Genomic DNA, 25,905 nt, shown 5'->3' on the forward strand with positions numbered 1-25,905 from the left:
ACTTTCTGCAGCAATCGCTCCATAGGTGACTCCCTTCTCCGGTACCTCCCCACTGATCTTCCCCCTGGCACTAAGTGGAATAAGTGCCACATCTGCTCCTACACCTCCTCCTTCACTGTCATTCAGAACCCCAAAAAGTCCTTCCAGGTGCAGCGACATTTCACCTGTAAGTCTATTGGGGTAATCTGTTGAATCCGATGCTTCTGTTCTGGCCTCCTGTATATCGGTGAGACCCAGCGTATATTGAGCAGACCGTTTCGCCAGGCACCTACGCTCCGTCTGCCAGAAAAAACAGGATCTCTCTGCAGCCACCCATTTCATTTCTACTTCCCATTCCCATTCCAACATGTCAGTCAGTGACCTCCTGCACTGCCGTGATGAGGCCACTCTCAGGTTGGGAAGGCAACACCTTGTATTCCATTTGGGTAACTTCCAACCAGATGGCACAAACATCAATTTCTCCAACTTCCAGTAATTGCCCCCCCTCACCATTCTCCGTTCCCACTTCCCCTCTCTCGTCTTATCTCCTTGCCCGCCCATCACCTCCCTCTGGTGCTCCTCCCCTTCCCTTTCTTCCATTGTCTGCTGCACTCTCCTGTTAGATTCACTCTTCTTCAGTCTCTATCTCTTTCACAAATCAACTTCCCAGCATTTTACTTCACCCCTCTTCCCCTCGCCTATCACCTTGGACTTCCTCCCCTCCCCCCCACATTCTTACTTTGTCTTTACACCTTTTTTTCCAGTCCTGGTGAAGAGGCTCAGCCCAAAATGTTGAATGCTTGCTTTATTCTTGCTGAGTTCCTCCAGCATTTTGTGTGTGTTGCTTAGATTTACAGCATCTGCAGATTTTCTTGTGCTTGTGGTCCAGCTATTTATTGTCTAGTCACTGGACTCGACAAGTGATGAAATCAGCAGCATTGTCAACTGATGTTCATTTTGGGTTTCAACAGGACTGCTCTGCTTCAGGCCTCATTCCAACTCTGTACCAGAGTTGAAATCCAGAGCTGATGTGAAATTGATGGGCCTTGTGATCAAGGCAGTGTATAATCTAGTGTGACAGCAATTCAATACTTTAAACTATAAGGGATGTAGACTCATTTGAAACTATTAAACACCAGCTCAACACCTATTTATTTAACTTTGCTTTTAACAAACATATTTTTGCTTTTTATTTTCATGTTTATTTTTATTTCTATTTTTATTTTCATGTTTGCACTTTGTCCCATTGCTATGCACTTTGAACTATATCATCTATGTGAAAAGTGCTCTATAAATAAGTTATTATTATCAAGGTGGCTAAATAAAACTGTGGTAATGGGGAATTAGAGGAAAAACATACTAATGGTTGGAGTCATGCTTTGCACAATTTGAGTGGTTATGGTTATTAGAGGGGATGAATCTTCCAATTTGCAGACCATGGCTGAAGGTACTCCTGGGGGTAGTGTCCTAAACTGAATTACCATAACTTGCTTTGTCAATGACCTTTCTTCCATGATAAGATGCTTACTGATGAATGTACATCATTTATTTTCATTCACAACTCTTCAGTAAATAAATGGGCTATGCTTGACTACCTGGAAGTTTGAATTGATATCAAATTTGTGCTTGTGCTAGAAAAGTGTCAGGCAATATCCATCACTAACGAGAGTGGCTAACCACTTGGCATACAATGGCAACACTGTCACCAAATCTCCCTACTTCTAAATCCTGGGGAGTCACCACTGATGAAAAACTCAGTTTAACCAAATCACACAAATTTTGTGGCTGCAAGAAAATTTCAGAGGTTGGGTAGCTTTTCTGCTGTGCACAAGGGACAAATTAGATTTGTGATGAGATATTCTTCAGGTCTGAATGACTGAGCCTGCAACATTGCTTAAGAAGCACACCACCATCCAGGACAAAACATTCATTCCTTTCACCTCTGGTAACTGTGGCATGAACATATTATGGTAAATTGTTTCCAAATCTGCAGCCTCTACCACCAAAAAGGTGAAAAGCAGTATATACACTTGAATGCCACCACCTTCAGTACATGTTCTCACACACTGTCCTGAATTGGAAATGCATTGCCAGTTTGTTATCATTGGGTACCTTCACATTAAAGACTGCAGCTATTCAAGAAGATAGTTTATCATATTCTTTCCAAGGATATGAAAGGATGGGAAATAATGGTGTTTTGCCAATGTTGTACACATTCAAAATGTGAATGAATAATAAAAATGTATAGCATTGTGCATATGGGGAAGTTTTTATATATAAAATAAGATTGAAGCTGAGAAATTGCATTTATTTAAATCCAGATTGTATTTTACATTTCAGGGGTCAGAGAGGAAATATTTTCAGTTCAGTTTTGTTCTGTACTTAGGGAAGGTTGTCAAGAAAATTCCATTTTTTTTGTTATCACATTTGCATTCCCTGTTAATAGTACCTTGTCATCCAATCACCTATAAAATATAAAATCCTCTATCATCGTTAATAGATGATGCATTGTTTGTCACAGTTAGGTTTGATGAATAAGATACAGAAAGTGAATTATTTGGATCTTGCATGTGTGTTTATATTTCAGTTAATGAGAATATCTTGCTTTGAAGCTAGCTGTTCTTTGCCTGAAGTTTTGTCATGTCTTTCTTCCTATGTGACAGGGGTCAAGAAGGGCCACTGCTCTCAACAGAGAGGTATTTCACTGCAGTTTAAGTTTTGTCTTGTCTTTGAATAACCAGTGTGTCAAAGTACTTGTATGTAGCAATGTATGATTCGGTAAATTGCCTTTAACCCTACTATAAACATTATGGTGTTAAATCATTAAGAATCCTAACTGCACTTTGAAGTTTGATGTTAAATGTACTTTGCTGAATTGTATTTACATTGCATTTCTTAAGCGATCAAGTGCATTGGCATAGTTTTTTTTCAACAGCAAGAATAAGAAAAGCTTTCAGCTTGCTTCTTGGGTGTAAATTGGGTGTTAAGAGTTGGTTATCTTCCTTTTCAATTTCATACATTCAAAAAATCTGAAAATATTTGTAACAATAACCATCAATAAATTAACATAACTGCTTTTTTCCTCAGCCATGATTTAACACTCTACGCCAATATCATGTGCTTCAGTACTTGTAGGCATTCGCAGTTTTATTGATGAAAGTCTCTTTCTGTAGGCATGGCTGTCAAGAATACAATTATTTTCAACTACTTGGGCTGTGGTTGAGTTCAGCCACTAAATCAATTCAAAACAGAGGTTAATTGATTTCTGCAAATGAGGGAATCTGGGAAATGGGTAATGCATGAAAGTAGAGGTAAGATCAGTCACGTTCTTGATGAATGGTGGAGCAGGTTGAAAGGGTTACATAGTGTACTCCTCTTAATTTTATGTTGTGATTGGAATTTAATTTATTTTTTTCTTCCAGACTTCAAATACAGCTCAGGTCTTCAGTTTAGTTGCAGAACGTAGACGAAAATTTCAGGAAATTATAAATCGCAACAACAGCAGCACTATTCACAATGCAGATGTTAGACCAAAGACATCAAAGTGGACTGCACCTAATTCAACTCCACAATTCACCACAACCATTTTGGAAGTCAGAGAAAGTATGCTGTCTCTCCTAATTAAACTGCATCATAAACTCTCAGGAAAACAAAACTCATACTATCCATGCTGGTTAGAAGATTCAGAATCAACATCGAGGTTGGACCCAATGCAGCAGATCCATGGTGATGGGACAACAGCAGTAGAAAGAATTTTAATAAAGACTGCAGCACGGAGTCGGCAAAACAAGTTCAGGATTGAGGAGATTTATAGGAAGGTAGCACCTCCTACACCTCCAAAGAAGAGTATTTCGGATAAGAAAGCTCTAGATAAAGAAGAAAGGTAAATCTTTATCCAGATATACAATATATGTGCATTTGATGAAAATCCACTAGGAAACTAAAGTTCATATTTGCATGTATTTTTTTCAGGATCAGAATCAAGTTTATTATCACTGGCATATGTTGTGAGATTTGTTGTTGTGTGGCAGCAGTATATTGCAATACATATTAGGTAGGGGAGACTAAAAGGATGTTTACAAGGATGTTGCCAGGTCTGAAGGACCTGAGTTATAAGGAAACATTGAATAAGTTAGGACTTTATTCCTTGGAACAGAGAAGATTTGAGAGGAGATTTGATAGAGGTATACAGAATTATGAGGGGTATAGATAGGGTAAATGCAAGCAGGCTTTTTCTACTGAGGTTGGGTGAGAGTGCCACTAGAGGTCTGGATAGGTGCATGGTTGGTAGGGGTATTGAGGGCTATGGTCCCGATGCAGGTTGATGGGAGTAGGATGGGCCATAGAGTCTGTTTCTGTTCTGTGCTATACTTTTCTGTGACTCTAAAACAAGGGGGCACAAATTTAGGGTGAATGGGGAAAGATTTGAAAGGCTACTTTTTCACGCAGAGGGTTGTGAGTACGTGGAAGGAACTGCCTGAAGGAGTTGTTGATGTAGGTACAATAGTGTATTTTAAGAAGCACTTTGATTAGGTACGTGGAGGGGTGGGCTTAGAGGATAAGGGAGCAAATGCCAGAAATTGAGGCTAGCTGGCTGGTCACTGTGGTTGGCATGGACTTGTTGGGCTAAAGGGCTGTATCTATGCTGTATTGCTCAATGACTTTTTGACTTTGTGACTGAAATTAGCCCAAAGAAAATAGGGTTGAAATATTTTGCTTCAACTGGAATTATACTTTAAAATTTGAATCTTTCCAGTATAGTGGAATCACTAAAATTCAGAGGTTATGTAAAATATTTAAGTTAAATGATGTAGAGAAACAATTCATACATTATTGGAAATATACTAGATTTGACTATCATCTACAAGGAAATTTATAATTATCATTTTAAATATATATTCTAATCAGTAGTATTTACAAAATCAAAACCAGTGCTACTTGAATTATGTTGTACAAACTGATTAAAATTTAAATGTCATGTCTTTAAGAAACAAATACGACATGTATTGCTAAGTGGTGGTGAAAATAAAAAAAGTAAGTAATGAATGTTGGAAATCTGAAATAAAAAATACTTGGCCCCTCTCATTTTAAATGGTGATGCGTATAGTGTATTCCTATATTCCTATTGTAACTTAAACTATTAAAACAATTGGATTAGAAAAATGATACAGTAATATTTCTAAAATTCATCAAAAATATATTGGATTTCAAAGAGATTTCATTTTAAGCTATTTGTGTTTTCTTTAAAAAAACAGCTGTTGCAATGTTGTTTTGTGTAATAAGACCAAAATTCTGGAATTTGCACAGTATGTAGAAAGAAAAAGGAATTTTGATTTAGGTTTCTGTAGCTGCCATTCAATTTTATTTTACAGATTTTCTCTCTGAATAATTTCATCATTTGTCATTCATTGGCAGCAGATACTAAAATTAAGATAAATCACATCGATGGAATACGGAATCAAATGTAGACTCGGTTTAATCCATTGTGTATTTCAAGTTAGATTTAGTAGTGATGAAAATGGAAAGGGCAATAAGTAGGTGATGATGACCCATTTTTTTCCAGTTTTGACCTTTAGTCAAAGACAAGTGGCATCTCTCACAAGATAGACTGTTTCCACAGCAACTAGCGCTGTACCAAAGGAAAAGACAAATTGATGCTGATATCTTGCAGCCTTACTATGTCTACCCTTTAAGCAGTCAGAAAAATTACTGAGCTGAATGGAATCTGTCAGAATCTGTTTATATCATATACTCAGGAATCTCCATATACATTAGGAATAATTTTAGGTCAGAAATGCCGTGAGCTGTGAAGAAACCCAGCTGCAGAAAGTGAAGGTTAATTCAGATTTTTTTTGAATTTATCTGCCAAGTGTTATAGTATATTAGACGTGTTTCTAATCATACATTCTTTATCAGCTGATTATTGACCACTGATCCAACAAATAAAAATCAATAAAAAGCTTAGACCAGTACATTGTTTCACTTGAATGATCTTCATTTCAGGTTGCTTAAAGGCATTTACTGTATTCTGAAATTATTCTATCTAAAGTTTTGTTTATAAGGATTTCAAGATTTCAATATCCCTTATGCAGCTCTTTCTTTCAAATTTTTTGCTAAAATTCCTTTTTCACAATACAGTTGACTAGCATGTCCCATATAACCCGTAATTCTGAGTTTGGGGAAATGTCCTCCAAATGGTTGCTGCCAGATGCAAAATAGTGGCTAATTAAATTAGCAAGCATTATCTGTTAATATATAATCTGCCCTCCATCCTATTGTTTCCTCCCCTGCATTTGGCTTGTTAGTGATCAAACCTAGCTGGTTGTACCTGGGGTATAATAAAGAATGATTTTCTTGATGGCTAGTTTTTGTTTTGGTGCCCACTTCCTTGCCTGTGATGTGTGTGCTATAAGTCATGCAATTAATGTCTCACAGAACAACGTTCTACTATAATTGAATTTCCATGTGCCACTTTCCTTAAAATGTATAAAATCTATATATTGAAGCATTTATATACTGGCAACAATTATACCAGTGCTCAAGAACAATGTGAGCTGCCTTAACAACTATCAGCCAGTATTACTTACACCTGTAGTGATGAAATGCTTTGAAAGGTTTGTCATGGCTACAATCTACTCCTGCCACTACAATTTGCTTATTGCCACAGTAGGTCTATATTGGATGCGAACTCAATGGCGCTCCATGCAACTTTGGATTACATGCATGATACAAATACCTATGTCAGGGTGCTATTCATTGACTACAGCTCAAAGTATAACACCATCATTCCTACTGTCTAAATCGAAAAGGTGCAGTACCTCTCTCTGCAACTGGATCCTCGACTTCCTAACCGAAAGACCACAATCTGTGCAGATTGGTAATAACATCTCCACTTCGCTGACAATCAACACTGGTGCACCTCGGGGATGTGTGCTTAACCCACTGCCCTACTCTCTCTGTACCCATGACTGTATGGCAGAGCATAGCTCAAATGCCATCTGTACAACCATTGTTGGCAGAATCTCAGATGGAGATGAGAGGGTGTACCAGCTAGTTGAGGGGTGTTGCAACAACAACCTTGCACTTAACGTCGATAAAACCAAAGAGCTGATTGTAGACTTCAGGAAGGGTAAGATGAGGGAACATAAGCCAATCTGCATATAGGGAACGGAAGTGGAGAGAGTGAGAAATCTCAAGTTCCTGGGCGTCAATATCTCTGAGGAGCTAACCTGGTCCCAGCATATCGATGCAGCTATAAAGAAGGCGAGACAGTGGTTATATTTCATCAGGAGTTTGAGATCTCGTATGTCACCTAAAGCACTCATAAATTTCTGCAGATGTACCATGGAGAGCAATATGACTGGCTGTATCACCGTTTTGGTGGGGAGTGGTGGGGGCGGTGCTACTGCACAAGATTAAATAAGCTGCAGAGAGTTGTAAAATTAGTCAGCTCCATCATAGTTTCTAGTCTCTGTAGTATTCAAGGCGTCTTCAAGGAGCAGAGCATTTATAAGTTCCCCCATCACCCAGGGTTTGCCCTCTCTGTGACTGTCAGGAAGGAGGTACAGAAGCCTGAAGGTACACACCCATTGATTCAGGAACACAGTTTCTTCCCCTCTGATTTATAAATGAACATTGAACCCATGAGCACTACCTAGCTACTTTTTTGTTATTTTCTGTTTTGCACTACTTATCTTAATTCAACTATTTGATGTACTATGAGTATATATATATACACTGTATTTCAGGTTTTTCATATATTTATCATGTATTGCATTGTACTCCTGCCACAGAGTTAACAAATTTCTCGACATATGTTGGTGTTATTAAACCTGATTCTGGGTCTGAAGGGTTTACAAATGAGATTGTGTATCTGTTGAGTGAAAGCATGTGTTGAAGAGAAAAAAATGTGTTATTGAATAAAGGAAAAAGAAATAAAATTTGGGGAGGAGGAGGAGGAAAAGGGGATAATCTGGTTGGGATTGAATATTTGGGTTAATATGGTCTTATTAAATTCTGTTTGTGTGGGGGATGAGAGGAATGACTTCTCTTTAGGAGGTGTGGGAGGCTGTATTGAGAGAACAAAAGGAAGTTCGTGTGATAATAAATTTGGTCATCTTAGTATATGCAATCTTGGTTATCTTTTTGTATGAAAATGTTACTTAGGGTGCATGAATTAATAATTTAGTTTGAAATTTCATGAAGAAGTTTAGCACTTCTTATTTAAGCTTATTTATCAGTATGTGGTGTGCTTTTGAACTATTGTCTAACTGAATGATTGGGAACTGAAATTGATCAAAAAAAGTACATTTTCATTATTTGCCAGAAGTTCGTCTCAATGGTTAATAAGTAGCATTATTAAATTAGGCTGAACAACTTCAAAACTGCAGTAGAATTTATGAGTAAGATTTTTACTTTTCTCAAAAATAGGTTGCCATCTTTTTTTTTACTCTTAAGAAGGTTGAGACCTTGGTTTAACATCATTTTTACCAGGTTGCAGGAACCTCTCAAAAACAGAGACTGATCATTTATTTCTTCAAGTGTCAATTGATTAGAGAGTCATCTTTTATGACTAGAAGGTCATGTCTGTTATGGATGAAATGAATATTTCTATTTTATAGACTAAGGGTTTTGGTTTGGAATATGAAAATGCATCCATAATACTAAAATATGATAGAATGCAGATGTTAGATGGTAGGTCAGAGTAATAAACCAATGACATTTCCTTTTTTAAATTTATGGTAGATGGGCATTGTTGTCATTTATTGCCTATTCCTAATTGCTTTTGAGAATGAAGTAATGAACTATCATTTTTACTGCTTTAGTCAATGATGAACATGTTTCCTTTCCAAACAGCAGTTGATTAGGGACTCTTGTATTTAGATCCAGTGATGAAAAAATGACAGGTGACTTGGAGGGGAATGTAGTTGTGTTTGGGTGGCTGTTGTTATTGTCCTTTGAAGGTGGTAGAAATTCCTGGTTTGGAAGATGTTGCTGAAGAGTGAATTACAGATAGTTCTACAAACTGAAAAACATTTCTATAATAAAATATTGACCCATTATTTAAAGTGGTAGCTAATGAGCAGAAGATTTTCCCAGTTATCACCCTTTTGATATAATAAATTTGAGACTTATCATTAACTGCATATACCCGTGGATTTAATGTATAAAAAGAGTCTACTAAGAAAATAATAAAAATGTTGAATATCAGTATGTCTCAAAATTAGAATGTACCATTTGTATTTAAGCAAGCTTTTCTGATCTACACCCTGGTTAATTGATATGTGGGAAATGAAGCTTAAGAATGTAGAACAGTACAACCCAAAAACAGGCCCTTTGGTCCATGCTGTCTGCACCAACCATGAATCCAATCTAAACTATTTCCATGTGTCTGCACATGATCTGTATCCCACTATTCCATGGATGTTCATGTGCCTTTCTAAATGCCCCTTAAATGGCTTTTATTTTAAATAAATTAATAATGCTAATTGGTAAATATTGAAAAGGATTGTTGACCTATTTGCAAAAGGGCATCCTGAATCTGGAGAACAGTTCTCATTCTTTAAAATTCCAATATTCCACCCTTTCTATTTAGAGATGACAAGGAAAGAAAAATACCCTGGGTAGTAGTTCATCACTTTGCTGTATCTGAACATGTTAATTTTAGACATGATGCCCCTTATCTTTGTCTGATACCCATATATCTATCACCTGACATGGAATCTTGGAAGATCCTGTTCGGTAGCTATGTGGGTGTACTAAATTGAAGACCGCTGTAATTGTGAAGTATCATCCTCAGCCTCTTATGGGCATTTTTGGTAAAAGTATCAATTCTAAGTTGTAGGAGCATAAAACTGTATTTGTACTATCACACGGAGTTGAAAATATGCATTGGTGGTAATTGAAGGAAGTATGGTTGTTTTTTATTTTGTCCTTGCCAAACTTCAAGCAGCACCACTTTCAAAGTAACCTGATCATTTATTTTGTTTGTGAGGTCTTGTTGTGTGCAAATGCATGGCAACTTTATCTACATTTTTACAGCAAACACATGCTAGAAGTTATTAAATAGCTTTGAAACTTCTGAAATGTCCCGACTAAGGGAAAGCTGCTCTTCCTTTTTTTTTCAACCACCTAGTGACCTCTTGAAATAATGAGGTGTGGAATAAAAAATTTGAGTTTTCATTTTATGATTGATTTTTATTAATAAATGATAGAAATATTCAGCAGGTCAGGTATCTTCTGTCCAAAGAGAACATAATTAATCTTTCAGTTGAATAATCTTGACTCAGAACTGGGAAGGAGAGGAGGGTTGTGTGAAGAAAGAGTAAATAAGTCAGAGGAAATGTCCCTTGGGTGAGGCCAGGATTGTTGATGGGATAAGATGTAAATGGGGTTACCTTTTGGATGGATTATCAGGGCATCTAGAGAGGGGTACATGAAACAAAGGAATGAGAGTGGTTGGGAAATGGGAATACAAACAAAGGAGTAACCTATAGGATATTCCTGTGTCAATGGAGAGAAAATTAACACCACAAGCAAGTGTCACAGATTGACTGGCCATTTCTGACAGGCAAAGAAAGCAAGTTACCTGAATTAGTATTGAGTCTTGAAAGACTGCAGGGCCCCCAGAATAGAAGATGTCATACTGTTTTTCATGCTTACATTGGACCTCATTATCTGAATCAAGAATCGGGTTTAATATCACTGGCATTTGTCATGAAATTTGTAGCAGTACATTGCAATGCATAATAATAAAAATCTATAAATTGTATTAAGAAAAATATATAGTGGCATGCAAAAGTTTGGGCAACCCTGGTCAAAATTTCTGTTACTGTGAATAGTTAAGTGAGTAGAAGATGAACTGATCTCTAAAAGACATAAAGTTAAAGATGAAACATTCTTTTCAACAATTTAACAAGATTAGTCTATTATTTTTGTTTTGTGCAACTTTAGAGTGAAAATAAGGAAAGGAACACCATGCAAATGTTTGGGCACCCCAAGAGATTTGAGCTCTCAGATAACTTTTACCAAAGTCTCAGACCTTAATTATCTTGTTAGGGCTATGGCTTGTTCACAGTCATCGTCAGGAAAGGCCAGGTGATTTAAGTTTCAAAGCTTTATAAATACCCTGACTCCTCAACCCTTGTCCCAACAATCAGCAGCCATGAGCTCCTCTAAGCAGCTGCCTAGCACTCTGAAAATGAAAATAAATGATGCCTACAAAGCAGGAGAAGGCTATAAGAAGATAGCAAAGTGTTTTCAGTTAGCCGTTTCCTCAGTTCGTAATATAATTAAGAAATGGCAGTTAACAGGAACACTGGAGGTCAAGTTGAGGTCTGGAAGTCCAAGAAAACTTTCTGAGAGAACTGTTCGTAGGATTCCTAGAAAGACAAATCAAAACCCCTGCTTGACTGCAAAAGACCTTCATGAAGATTTAGCAGACTCTGGAGTGGTGGTGCACTGTTCTACTGTGCAGCGACACTTGCAGAAATATGACCTTCATGGAAGAGTCATCAGAAGAAAACCTTTCCTGCATCCTAACCACAAAATTCAGTGTCAGAAGTTTGCAAAGGAACATCTAAACAAGACTGATGCATTTTGGAAACAAGTCCTGTGGACTGATGAAATTTAAATAGAACTTTTTGGCCACAATGAGCAAAGGTATGTTTGGAGAAAAGAGGGTGCAGAATTTCATGAAAAGAACACCTCTCCAACTGTTAAGCATGGGGGTGGATTGATCATGATTTGTGCTTGTGTTGCAGCCAGTGGCACGGGGAACATTTCACTGGTAGAGGGAAGAATGAAATCAATTAAATACCAGCAAATTCTGGAAGCAAACATCACACCGTCTGTAAAAAAAAAAAAAGCTGAAGATGAAAAGAGAATGGCTTCTACAAAAGGATAATGATCCTAAACACACCTCAAAATCCACAATGGACTACCTCAAGAGATGCAAGCTGAAGGTTTTGCCATGGCCCTCACAGTCCCCTGACCTAAACATCATGGAAAATCTGTGGATAGACCTCAAAAGAGCAGTGCATGCAAGGGGATGTTACTAAGTACTGACCATGCAGGGTGCCCAAACTTTTGCTTCGGGCCCTTTTTTTTTGTTATTTTGAAACTGTAAAAGATGGAAATAAAAAAGTAATCTTGCTTAAAATATTAAAAAATATGTCATCTTTAACTTTATGCCCTTTGGAAATCAGGTCATCTTTTACTTGCTTAGCTATTTACACTAACAGATATTTTGACCAGCGGTGCCCAAACTTTTGCATGCCCCTGTACAGAAATTAAATTTCAAAAGTTTTGCAAAAAGAGAGCAAAAAAAGAAAAAATAGGTTCATTGGCCATTCAGAAATCTGATGGCAGTTGGGAAGAAGCTGTTCCTAAACTGTTGAGTGTGTGTCTTCAGGCTTCTGTATTACCTGTTTGATGGTAGCAATAAGAGGAAGGCATGTCCTGGGTAATGGGGGTCCTTAATGATGGACACCATCTATTTGAGGCATTGCCTTTTGAAGATGTCCTGGATGCTGGGTATGCTAGTGCCCATGGTGGAATTGGCTGAGTTTGCAACATCCTGCAGCTTTTCCCTATCCTGTGTACTGTACCAGTTAGAATGCTCTCCGTGGTCCATCTGTCAAAATTTGCAAGAGTCTTTGGTGACATACAAAGTCTCCTCAAACTCTGAATGAAATATGCTGTCGTGCCTTCTCTGTAATTAAGTCAATATGTTGGGCCCAGGAAAGATCTTCAGAGACATTGGCATCCAGGAACTTCAAACTGTTCTCCCTTTACACTTGATGAGGACTGGTGTATGCTCCCTCAACATCCTCTTCTTGAAGTACACAATCAATCCCTTGGTCTTACTGACAGTAAGTGCAAGGTTGTTGCTGCGACACCACTCAACCAGCTGATCTATCTCACTCCTGTTCAGGGGTTACAGTCATGTCGGTTAGATTGAGAATGGATGGAGAATTAGGATAACAAGGAGCAGGCAATCCACTGAATTGTTTGACTTCTCCAGTGTGGAGGAGAGTACATTAGTACTGTGTACAGAAGAAGTAAAAGAACAGGTTTTGCATCTCCTGCGATTGCATGAGAAAGTGCCTTGAGCAGGGTGTGCTTGCACAATAAAGGAAAGCTTCATGATGCAGAATGAAGTGGATTTGTTTGGTGTTGGAATATTGCTGATGGTGATGGGAATTTGAAAAAAATATCTTTTGTACACTTTTCTCAACGACAGTTTTATTTTAATCCGTTGATTTATTTTTCAGACGCCAGAAGGCCCGCGAGAGACAACAGAAATTACTTGCTGAATTTGCTTCAAGGCAGAAAAGCTTCATGGAAACAGCAATGGATCTTGGTAATTCTGTTTAGTAAAGTGAGATTTGTAACTTCGGTTATCCTGTATCATTATTGTTGTACAAATGAATATGGCATTCCTTTGTATTTTGAGATCAATTGGTTGAATTGCTTTATTGCATTGATATTTTCATTGTAATGGAGGGTACAGTTGTGGAATAGACATTCACTGCAGCATATAATGTTGCTGGATTTCACAATTAGGCTGAAAAATCTTAGCACTATGAAGAATTACATTTTGGATATATTTCTCATTGGATAACCTTAAGCCCGATTGTGACACCCCAAAAACGTGGGGTTTTTACAAAGGCAAGGGCACAATGGAACATGATGAAGAAAAAGTATATAAAATCATAAGGCATAGGAGTAGAATCAGGTCTATCAGCTTATCAAATCTGCTACATCTTTCCAGCATCCCTCTCAACCCCATTTTCTTGCCTTCTCCCTGTGACTTTTGACGCCCTTAATAATTGAGAATCTGTTAAGCTCCACTTTAAATATACTCAATGACTTGGCCTCCACAGCCATCTGTGGCATGAATTTTCACAGATTCACTGCCCTCCATCTAAAGAAATTCTTCCTCATCTCTGTTTTCAAGGGATGCCCTTCTATTCTGAAAGTGTGCCCTCTAGTTCTAACCCCCCCTCCAACAAAAGAATACATCCTCACCACATCCACTCTGTCTCGGCCATAGGTTTCAATGAAATGCCCTCATCTAAATTCCAGTGAGTACAGGTCCTAAGATCCTCATATGTTAACCCTTTCATTCACGGAATCATTCTTGTGAACCTCCTCTGGACTTTCTCCGAAACCAGTACATCTTTTCTTAGATAAGGAGCCCAAATTTGCTCACAGTATTCCAAGTGCAGTCTGACCAGTGCCTTATATAGCCTCAGCCTTACATCCTTGCTTTTATAAGATCATAAGATATAGGAGCAGAATTAGACCATCTGACCCATCGAGTCTGCTCCATTCTCCACCATTCAATCATGGCTGATCCTCTTTTTTTTCTCCCCCTCAACCTCAGTTCCCGACCTTCTCCCCGTAACCTTTGATGCCATATCCAATCAAGAACCTATCAATCTCTGCCTTAAATACACCCAACAACCTGGTTTCCACTGCTACACATGGCAACAAATTCCACAAATTCACCACCCTTTGCTAAAGAAATTTCTCCGCATCTCTGTTTTGAAAAGGCGCCCCTCTAACCTGAGGCTGTGCCCTATTGACCTAGACTCTCCCACCATGGAAGACATCCTTTCCACATTTATTTTGTCTAGGCCTTTCAACATTCGAAAGGTTTCAATGAGATTCCCACTAATAATTCTGAATTCTAGTGAGTACAGATCCAGAACCATCAAATGTTCCTCGTATGATAACCCATTCATTCCCACAATCAACCTCGTCTCCAATGACAGCACATCTTCTCTTGGATGAGGAGCCCAAAACTGTTTATAATACTCAAGGTCAGGCCTCACCAGTGCCTTTATAAAGCTTCAGCATTACATCCTTGCTCTTGTATTCGAGACCTCTTGAAACGAATGCTAACATGGCATTCGCCTTCCTCACCAGCGACTCAAACCTGCAAGTAAACCTTTAGGGTGTTCTGCGCAAGGACTTCCAAGTCCCTTTGTATTTCAGATTTTTGGATTTTCTCCCCATTTAGAAAGTAGTCTGAACATTTATTTCTACTATCAAAGTGCATGACCATGCATTTTCCAAAATTGTACTGCGTTTGCTTGCCAATTCTCCTAATCTGTCTAAGTCCTTCTGCATCTTATCTGTTTCCTCAACACTACCTGACCCTCTACTAATCTTCAATTCATCTGCAAACTTGGCAACAAAGCCATCTATTCCATCATCTCAATCATTTATATACAGTATAAAAAGAAGTGGTCCCACCACCGACCCCTGCAAACAATACTAGTCATTGGCAGCCAACCAGAAAAGGATCTTTTTATTCCCCCTCGCTGCCTGCTACCAATCAGCCAATACTCTAAACGTATTAGGAACTTCCCTGTAATACCATGGCTCTTAACTTGGTAAGCAGCCTCATGTGTGGCACCTTGTCAGAGGCCTTCTGAAAGTTCAAATATACGACATCCACTGCATCCCCTTTATCTATCCTACTTGTTATCTCCTCAAAGTTTTCCAACAGGTTCGTCAGGCAGGAGTTTCCCTGAAGGAAACCATACTGACTTTGTACCATCTTGTCCTGTATCACCACGTACTCTTATCACTTAATCCTTAACAATTGACTTTTAACATCTTCCCAACCACTGAGGTCAGGCTAACTGGTCTATAATTTCCTTTCTGCTGCTTTTCTCCTTTCTTAAAGAGTTGAAGGACATTTGCAATTTTCCAGTTCTCTGGCACTATGCCAGAGTCCAATGATTTTTGAAAGATCATTTCTAATGCTACCACAATCTCTAAAGCTACTTCTTTCAGAATCCACGGGTGCAGTTCATTTATATTCTAGTCCTCTTGAAATGAATGCCTCCATACCACTGACTCGATTTGCAAGTTAACCCAATCAGGCACAAGGACTCCCCAAGTCTTAATCCACCTCCGTTTTCTGAATTTTCTCTCCATTTAGAAAGTATTCTATGCCTTTATTTCTTCCAACCGAAGTTCATGATCATGTACTTCTCTACACTATATCCATTTGCTGCTGCTTTGCCCATTTGCCTAATCTTTCTAAGTCCTTCTGCAGACTCACTGCTTCCTAAACAGAATCTGCCTCTTTCTCTATCTTAGTATCATTTGCAAACTTGGCCACAAAGCCATCAATTCTGTCATCCAAATCATTGATGTATAACGTGAAAAGAAGTGGTCCCAACATCGATCCTTGTGGAATACCACTAGTTACGAGCAGTCAACCAGAAAGGGCCCCCTTTATTCTCACTCTTTGCATCTTGCCAGCCAACCAATCTTCTATCCATGCTAAGATCTTTCCCTTAATACCATTGTAGCGATGTACTACATACAGAGCTAGAGACAATGACATGCAGTCGGTAAGTTGTTTCGAGACTAGTTTATTCAAACTTCGCAGCGCTGGCACTTAATCCCTATCTCCTGCCCTCTCCGGGCAGAAATGACGTCAGAGGTGCATTACCAAAAGTCTCTCCCCGTGCGCTGGCTATTTGTGAGCCGGTTCGCCTGCACAGAAAGTGGGTCGCCACACCATGGGCTTTTATCTCATCTAGCAGCCTTGTCAAAGGCCTTTTGAAAATTCAAGTAAGAAACATCCACTAACTCTCCTTTGTCTATCCTGCCTGTTATTTCTTCAAAGAATTCCAACAAATTTGTCAGGCATCATTTCCCCTTAAGGAAACCATGCTGACTTTGGCCTATTTTACCATGTACCTCCAAGTACAATGAAACTTCATCATTAATAATGTACTCCAACATCTTCACAACCACTAAATTATAGGCTAACTGGCCAATAATTTCCTTTCTTTTGCTTCCCTCCTTTCTTAAAGAGTAATTTCAACAATCAAGTGATCACTACTGTTATCATCACAATCTCTTTAGTTACCTGTTTCAGAACACTGAGATGTAGTCCATCTTGTCCAGGTGATTTATCTACCTTTAGACCTTTCAGCTTTGCAAGCATCTTCTCTTTAGTTACAGGAGCTACACTCACTTCTGCCTCCCGACACTCTGGAATTTCTAGCATACTACTGGTTTCCTCTACATTGAAGACTGACACAAAATACAGTGGATTCTGGTTAATTGGGACACCTTGAGACCAATACATTTTGGTCCAGTTGAACAGCTGCTCCAACTAACCGAAGTTTCATGGAAGTAGTTAGAAAGTACATGAAAAAGACAAACTACCGTTTAACTGAGTAACAAATTATGTATTAAAGAAACTGCAGAACAAATTAGAACACTACAAATACTACCACAGTACTGTAACACTATTATTTCTTATTATTTATCAATAATATGCTGCCGTGTTCTTTTGATTGACTGTAAATGATCAAAATTAGTGCAGATAATGAACTGACTTAATACAGTGTTTTCAGCGTTTACATCTGCCAAATCTTTATTCTAATTGTAACGTTCAAGGTGACTGTTGATACTTTAAAATTCTTCATAGTTCCTAACTTGTTGAAGTAGTGAAATTGCTTCATTTTCACTGCTGGCCATTTCTGGAGTTTCTCCAAGGCTGAACACGTGAAACCACAGTGAGCAAAACTGTTCTGAATTGTCTTACTGCTGATTTCTCACCAACCATCAGTGACAAAAATCACTGCTTTTTGAACAGAAACACACTCAACCAATGCTATTTAAAAACTGTTTGCTGTAAGTATTTTGTAGCGTCACACAAGGCATATGACTGATGCTATTTAGAAACAGCTCAGCGACAGTCTCTTGTCCCAGTTAAGCAGCATAGTGTCCCAAATGAATGAAGGGAATCCCGGCTATTTTTTCTATTGGGTTTTGTTCTTTAAGAGCTGTCCCAAATAAGTGGTTGTCCCGATTAACCAATGCCTCAAATTAATGAGAATCTATTGTCCTTATCAAGTTTGTCCCCTCCCCATTACTATCTTTCCAGTAATATAATATCCATTTTTACCTGTCATTTACTCTTAATATATCTGAAAAAACTTGAGAGAATCTTTTATATTATTGGATAATTTACCTTCCTATTTCAGCTTTTCTCTCTTTATTGCTTTTTTTTCAGTTGCCTTCTGTTGGTTTTTAAAAGGTTCCTAATCCTATTTATTTCCTTGTCAGCCACAGTTGCCTCATCCTCCCTTTGTATACTTCTTCTTTAGGATGCATCTATCCTGCACCTTCTGAATTTTCCCCAAAGCTCGAGCCATTGCTGTGTGCCGTCACCCCTGCTAGTGTCTTCTTTCAATGAACTTTGGCCAGCTCCTCTCCCATACCTCTGTATTCCCTTTGTTCCACTTGTAATACTGATAATTGACTTTTGCTTTTCCCTCTCAAACTGCAAGGTGAATTCTATCATATTATAATCACTGCCTCTTAATGGTTCCTTTACCTTAATATGATAGGGAAGTTACAGAGAAAGCAACACAAAAGAGTTAGATGTTCAGAAGTAGTGGTGAAATGTATTGTCTAAAGAGAGCAGGAGGGGAAAAAAAAGACATAAATTCTGATAGTGTATGTAGCAAATCAGGAAGAAATTTCTTTTGGAAATTGTAGACTTGCAGGAATAATGAGAAAAATTGAGAAACTACATTTGGAATGTGGTAATAATGGAAAGTAATATGGAACCTGTAGATCAAAAATTACATCAAAAATTGTTAGCTTGTTTGTATTTGGGATTGTTCCTATAACAAATGATTGCTTAACTGGAAAATCTGAACTATGAATACAGAAGCGCATATGTCTGGAAAGCAGAAGGTGAGAGAAATGTGTATCGGTAAGAACATGGAAAGGCTCTGATAAGTTAATTCAAAGAGAAACAGGGCAATGCAATATTGAGTGATGACTAGTTTCTGATTTCTATTTTTGTTTAGCTATTTGTCAGCAAATATTGAATTGTTTTCCTTTACAACTTATAATATCTTCCAAAAGCAGATGTATGAAATTCTAATCTTAGAAGGACAGGATTTCATAAGAGTTATGTTTCGGGAAGCATAATTTGAAAAAGCACTCAGTCTGTACAACATTAACAGTGAAGTACTGAAAGGTAATTAACCAAATTGCCTTTGAGAAAGTAGTCCTGCTAAAGGGTCTTGACCTGAAACGTCGACTGTACTCTTTTCCATAGATGCTGCCTGGCATGCTGAGTTCCTCCAGCATTTTGTGTGTGTTGCTTAGGAAATTATATGCAGTGCATTCTTAGATCATGCTGAAACCACTGTGCATTGGTGGTGGAGTGAGAGCTTGAAGTTCGGTGTTTGCCAAGTAGATTATTTTGTTCTTTGTGAATTATGTACAGTACTGTAAAAAAAAAAGTCTTGTAAATATACGTAGTTAGGGTGTCGAAGACTTTTGCACCAAATTGTAGTAATTTTATGTATTGTACTGCTGCAAAAAAAAAAATCTCATGACATATGTGAGTGATGAGGAACCTGATTCTGATATGAGTCTCTATTGTGGATGAGAGGGGGAAAGGGGCAGAGAGAGGGGAATCATGGTTAGGAAATAAGGGAGGGACCAGGAAGCACCAGAAAGACGTTCTGTAATGATCAATAAACCAATTATTTAGAACCAAGTGACCTTGCCTGGTGTCTCAGAGCTGGGTGTGTCAGCTCCTTTGCCACCCACCCCTCCAACCCTGGCACTCCTTCCCTGCCACATGTCCTACACCTCTCCTGCAGCACTCCACTCTTGCCATTCCCAACATCCCTACTACCAGATGTAGAAACTCACTCTCTGCGTTGACAAATACATTACTGTGCAAAAGTCTTAGGCACTATATATAGTACTTTTGCACAGTACTCTATGTTGTAGCTGTTGTTACCCAGTCTGGGGGAAGGTGAGGTATGCTGTCTTATCTTACTTTTTAAAAGATAACAAGATTTTAGGGGAGCTGAGAAGTTACCACAGAATTCTGAAACTGCAGGCTGCTTATTTATGTTTGTTAACGTAGCTTCTCCATGTGCTTCACAAAAGAGTGAGCCTCAACATGTTGATTGTGACATATATGTTTTGATAATGAATGTCATTAGGAGATTATGAGTGGAGATTGCTGTGATTGATGTGTGAAAAATGTTATTTGCCATTTATCAGTTATCTCTGAATGTCATTCAAGTCTTGGTGCTTGCAAGCATGGATCTTTTTCATTTTGAGGAATTATGAATGGAATTGACTACAGTTATATATTTCAAGGTTTCAGGCGGCATGATAAAATGATTTTAATGTGTTAGCTATATGGGGTGTTGATGGTGCTCGTTGTGGACGAGCCATTTTAATGATCAAGATTGGGTAGGATATCACTTTGGACAGATGGAGTCTGATGCCACAGAGGTGTGTGCTGGTAAGCAATTAAAAAGGTTGCAGGGTTATATGAAGAGGCCAAGAGAATAGTTAAAGACAGAGCAAATGGAAGATTATGTGAAAACAAATGAAAGTATTCATTTTGTAGAGAAGCACCTTAGAGAAAGTTAGAGAAAGTATCCATTTGGTAGAAAACTTACAGTGTAGATAAGCACTAGGTTTAGTTGCTTTGACAGACTGGTGCAATAAATGCTGTCATACTGGCTAACTGCATGGAGTAAAATAAATTGTGATGGATTTACAGCACTAATATTATTTTTGATTAGTTTAAAGTGAGATAAACCAAAAAGGTGACTGCAAAGAAACTGAATGTAGTGGCTTGCAAAAAAAAAACTGCAGAAGATTAAATAGATTGAGGCAATGTGTGCGTTCTAGCTTTGCAGACTGAATCTTTTGTGAGTATAATAAGAAAGAGGCTTGTCAAGGTTGCAATTAGCAATGTACAATACATTAATACGACATATATTCAAAATGTTTTTTTGAACTGCAATCCCGATAGAAAAAGAGAGTAAAGTTCTGTCTGGCAAAAAAATACTTGACTGATGGTCTGACCATTACAAAGACTTCTTAGAGGCTGTTGTTTTCTGTAATTCTACCTAAAATGTTGGGCTTTTAAAGACCAAAAGCTGGACAAAATACCAAAGAGACTTGTTATTTGAATAAGAAGTTCCAGACATTTTTAGTGTATGTTTAGCTGTTCAGCATTATGTTATAATTTACTGATATTTTGCAAAAGTATGACAAATAGGTTATGTAGCTGTGTGCAGCAGCAGAGAAAAAAATCACTAGTCAAACAAAATTCAGATGTTTGTATTTGTATTTTTGCTGATATAATGATAAGAGTTTGGAATTTAGAAACTAACAGGAAGAACAACAGGCATGAATTGGTTGAAAATGTTATTCCTTTATTCAAGAAAGGTATTAGGGATAATTCTGAGAGCTATAGACCAGTGAGCCTTACATCAGTGGTGGGAAAACTATTGGGAAGGATTTTTAAAGACAGGACTTACGAGCATTCGAAGAAGCATGGTTTGATTTGGGAGTATTAGCATGAAGGGCAGACCGTGCTTCACGAGTCTGATTGAATTTTTGAGGAAATGACAAAACAAATTGAAACAAAGGATAAGGTATATATGGATTTTAGTATGGTGTTTCACATGCTTCCCATTGGTAAGCTCATTCAGAAAATCAGGAGGCATGGGATCCAGGGAAACTTTGCTGCATGGATTCAGAATTGGCTTGTCCACAGAAGGCAGAGAGTGGTAGTTGATTGAATGTATTATGTCTGGAGGTCTGTGGCCAATGTTGTTCCACAGAGATCTTATCTGAGACCCCTGCTCATTGTGATTTTTAGAAATGACTTGAATGAGGAAGTGGAAGGGTGTGTTAGTAAGTTTACAGATGACACGAAGGTTGGTAGTGTTGTGGATAGTTTTTCGTAGGTTACACCAGGACATTGATAGGATGCAGAGCTACGCTGGGAAGTGGCAGATGGAGTTCAATTCTGTAAAGTGAAGTGATGCAATTTGAAGACACAGTATAGGGTTAATGGTGAGATTCTTGGCGGTGTGGGGGAACAGAGGGATCGTGGGCTCCAAGTTGATAGGGTTGTTAACAAGGCATATGGTGTGGTGGTCTTCATTAGTTTGGGGATTGAGTTCAAGAGCCATGAAGTAATGTTAAGCTGTATAAAACTCTAGTTAGATCACATTTGGAGTATTGTGTTCAGTTCTGGTTGACTCATAATAAGGTGTACAAGCTTTAGAGTGAGTGCAGAGGAGATTTACTAGAATGCTGCCTGGATTGGAGAGAATATCTTGCGGGAATCCATCAAGTGAGTTAGGGCTTTTCTCTTTAGAGTTGAGGAGGATGAGATGCAACTTGATAGAAGTGTAAAAAATGATAAGAGGCATAGATAGAGTAGATAGCCAGAAACTTTTTAGCATGATGAAGTGACTAATATGAGGGGGCATAATTTTAAGATAATTTGAGGAAATTTTGGGGGGGATGTCAGAGGTATGTTTTTTTTACATAGAGTGGTGAGTGCATGGAACATTCTGCCAAAGGTGGTGATAGAGGCAGATACCTTAGAGATATTTATGAAAATATGGATGAAAGAAAAATGGAGGGCTATGAGTGAGGGAAGGGTTAGAGTGATCTCAGAATAGGTTAAAAGGTCAGCACAACATTGTGGGTCGAAGGAGCTGTAATGTGCTGTACTGTTCTATGTTCAATCAGAAGGTCAGCCTCTCTGGAAGGAATATGAGTCAGAACTTGAAGAAATTTGTCGATCATTTTCCAGGATATAACTGAACAGGGAAAAATGATTTGCAGTTCAATAGATGATCATCATTTATGACATGCAAATATTAATAACTTTAAGCAACATTAAGTAATCAAAAAAGATAGGTCCAAAAATGCTACTTAATCACCTATCAACAAAATCTGATTTTATTATCCAATAAATGAAAGAAATTTGTGCAATGTGTAGTAATATAATTTATCACACCATCGATGCTATGGTGTTTCAATGGGTTTATAGCAGTAATATGTATAATTCCTTACATTTTTTGGAAAGTGGTGTTGGTAGTTTCAGGTCAAACAAAAAAAGCAACTTAGATGGCTAATTTAGTGAAGTAATTACAGAAAATAGGGACTTGGCAGTTGCATATATTGGGGTGATCAAATTCAGGAATTATTAAATTTATTTTGTTGTATTCATCAATATTTTTTCTTTTTTGTCGAATAATATCAATTGTGAATTTCAAAACTTCTTAAAAATTTCTAATTGGGACAAATTTCTAATAATATTTTGTTCTTTGACAAGTAGAAAAAAACTATTTGCAAGTAAGAAAGATACTTTGTTTTCTTCCCCAAGCAAAGTGATTTCACAACTGTTGTTAAAAGCCTAGTTAGAAAAATAATTGAGTTTCCAATTGCCTTTTGGGAAATGAGGTGAAAGGCTGGGGCAGAAGACATTAAAGTACAAGTTTTGTTCTACCTCCGGGGAGCCACTATGGCACATACTGTTTAGTAAGGGGGAAAAATCGCAGTTATAGACTTGTATCATATAGCAATAATTCTTGTGTTTACCTAGCTAGCTTTTGGTTTTTATTAAACATTGCTGAAAGATTACATGAAAAATAGCTAAATCCAGAATGTGACAGTCTTAAACATAGGTGTATTTAGGATATATATCTTCATTGTATTAATGTTCAGATTTGATTTCTTTAATTCAATTTTATTCAGTCTAAAACGGTGGCAAGGTAGATATGTCCACAAAAAGAATGCTGTAGATAGATTTAGTGAATTTTACAGATACAAGGTAGAAATATTTTCTTCATTGAGTGAATTGAAGTTCTGTGAGGCAAATTGAAATTCTATTTATTTACACTGACATTGTTTCATACTTGTTTAAGAAGTATTATAAAATGAAAATTAGATTTTGTGGCTTGGTTAGAATTGATAATTAATGTAGACAAAAATATTTCTGATACGTTTATTTAAAAAACATTGGTGATAGATTTTTAAATGGATATAATAAAGAATTAACATAGTCCTCCTCTGCTTCCTTTACATTCTAGACTGAACAAATACAGTAGATTCTGGTTAAAAGGTCTGTCAGTTAATTGGGGCAGCTGCTTATTCGGGGCAACTCTTAAAGAACAAAAACTAATTAAGAAAATAACCAGGATTCCTTTCATTTTTTTGAGACACTATGCTGCTTTTTTGTGACAGGAGACTGTTGCCGAATAGTTTCTAACTAGTGTCAGTCATGTGAACCTGTGTAGCCATTAGACATTACACAGTTTTTAAATAGCGTCAGTCACATGTGTTTGTGTTCAAAAAGCAATGATTTTTGTCAAGGATAGGTGATTAGAAATAACCAGTAAGGCATTTTAGATAGTTTTGCTCACGGCGATTTCAAGCATTCAGACTTGGAGATGCCGGAAAAGGCAAAAGAGTGAAAATACAATGATTTCACTACTTCAAGTTAGGAACAATGAAGTATTTGAAGATATCGTCCATCATCTTGAATACTAAAATAAAAACGGAGGATTTGGAGGATGCAATAATCAAAAGCACTGTATGAAGACTGTACATCATTTGCACTAGGTGTCTACTAATTTTGTTCATTTACAGTTAATCAAAAAATGACGTCAGCATGTAAATTGTCCATCATATTCGACGATGACAGTGAAACCTGTGTGGGAGAGATTTTATACTGGAAAAGCTATTGCACTGGGACAGTTCCTCTCTTGATCTCGGAAGCCTGGGTCTAGTGGTATGAGTGGTCTTTCTTGGTTGCAGCGGGTAATCATGACTTCTGCGTCTTAAGCTCTTCGCTGTCCACTAAGCATTGCAGAACCACCTTCTTGGCCATTGGATCTCGCTGTCCATCTCATCCACCCAGTCTGCTGACTTCACATGCTAGGACTGGCATGTCCCTATTTCACCAGTTATGATGCCCACTGACTACCTTCACCTGATTTAGCATGGCCTCTTGAACTGCTATAATGGGGTGTGGCAGCTATTGCATACAAATAGCTACTTGGAGCTATGTGTTTCGTGGGGACCAAAGATGAGTGATTTTCCCCTCCATGAAATGACAAGCGCCTTCACCAGAGGTGCTACCCTTCCCGTGACACCCCATACACCAGTTGAATTCTTCTAATACACAGTTTTATAATACTGTAGTGCCATTGATAGTGTTCTAATTAGTTCCATATTTCATTTAAACACAAAATGTGCTACTCAATTAAAGGGTAGTTTGTCTTTTTTTATTTCTTTTAAATTATTTCCATGAAACTTTGGCTAATTAGGAAAGCTGCTTAATTGAGGCAAAATATGCTGGTCCTGATGAACCCTGATTAACCAGAATCTACTGTAGTAAAAATTCAGTTGGCAAAAGATTGGATGCCATTTTGTTTCTGTAATGTGGCCACAGATCAAAATCGAAATATTAACCATGGGAAATTCCTAATTGTTGGTTTGTTGACTGTTGCAGAGTTTTTAAAATTTTAGTTTTTTTCCCCATACTAAATGTTAAAAGTTAATATATGCAGCATTTTATGAGTATTTAATTCTTTTCTAATTTACTGAGAAACTAACAAAAATCACTATAGTATTTTCAAAAATATTTTTCAACTTTAAAAGTCTGCCTACTCAGTGTGTAACCCGATGCTAAAGTTAGTATTTTTGAGCATGACTAAATATCTGGTATGTTAAAGCGATAAAGTGACAATAGTATTCTTACAATGAAGTCATGTTTTTTACAGAAATAATTTTGTGTTGATTCAGCATGTTAGTGAATTGCACTACTTCATGGGAGGTGCCACATTTGGTGATTTGCAAATTAATTTGGGATCAACTTGAGCAAACGAAAGTATTTTGTACTTGAGAACAAATAATGTGTCCAAAGCAGAATTTCTTAATCAATGTCCTAACTGCTACAGGCAACTAATTGACATAAAACTTAGCTGTTTTTGTCCAGTTGTCCTTGAGCTCTGCCAGTCTAGTTCTGGAGACTGGTTTATCATAGTGAGATCTCAGCAGTGACTGATTGGAGATGGCGCCTTA

At 37.7% G+C, this 25,905-nt stretch overlaps 1 protein-coding gene across 2 annotated transcripts in view; it reads left to right on the forward strand.

Annotated features, from left to right (window-relative positions):
- Window positions 1–25,905, forward strand: part of ubr3 (ubiquitin protein ligase E3 component n-recognin 3) — a 239,545-nt gene that overhangs the window by 111,432 nt on the left and 102,208 nt on the right. Inside the window, exons 23-25 of one of the 2 annotated variants that reach the window (XM_073047259.1) lie at window positions 2,643–2,675; window positions 3,402–3,862; window positions 13,254–13,342. In XM_073047259.1, coding sequence (XP_072903360.1) covers window positions 2,643–2,675; window positions 3,402–3,862; window positions 13,254–13,342 — 583 coding nt within the window. The remainder of the gene's footprint in view (window positions 1–2,642; window positions 2,676–3,401; window positions 3,863–13,253; window positions 13,343–25,905) is intronic. The other variant, XM_073047260.1, reaches the window with a different exon arrangement.

The sequence above is a fragment of the Hemitrygon akajei genome, chromosome 5, assembly GCF_048418815.1.
Source record: "Hemitrygon akajei chromosome 5, sHemAka1.3, whole genome shotgun sequence".
NCBI classification, from domain to species: domain Eukaryota; kingdom Metazoa; phylum Chordata; class Chondrichthyes; order Myliobatiformes; family Dasyatidae; genus Hemitrygon; species Hemitrygon akajei.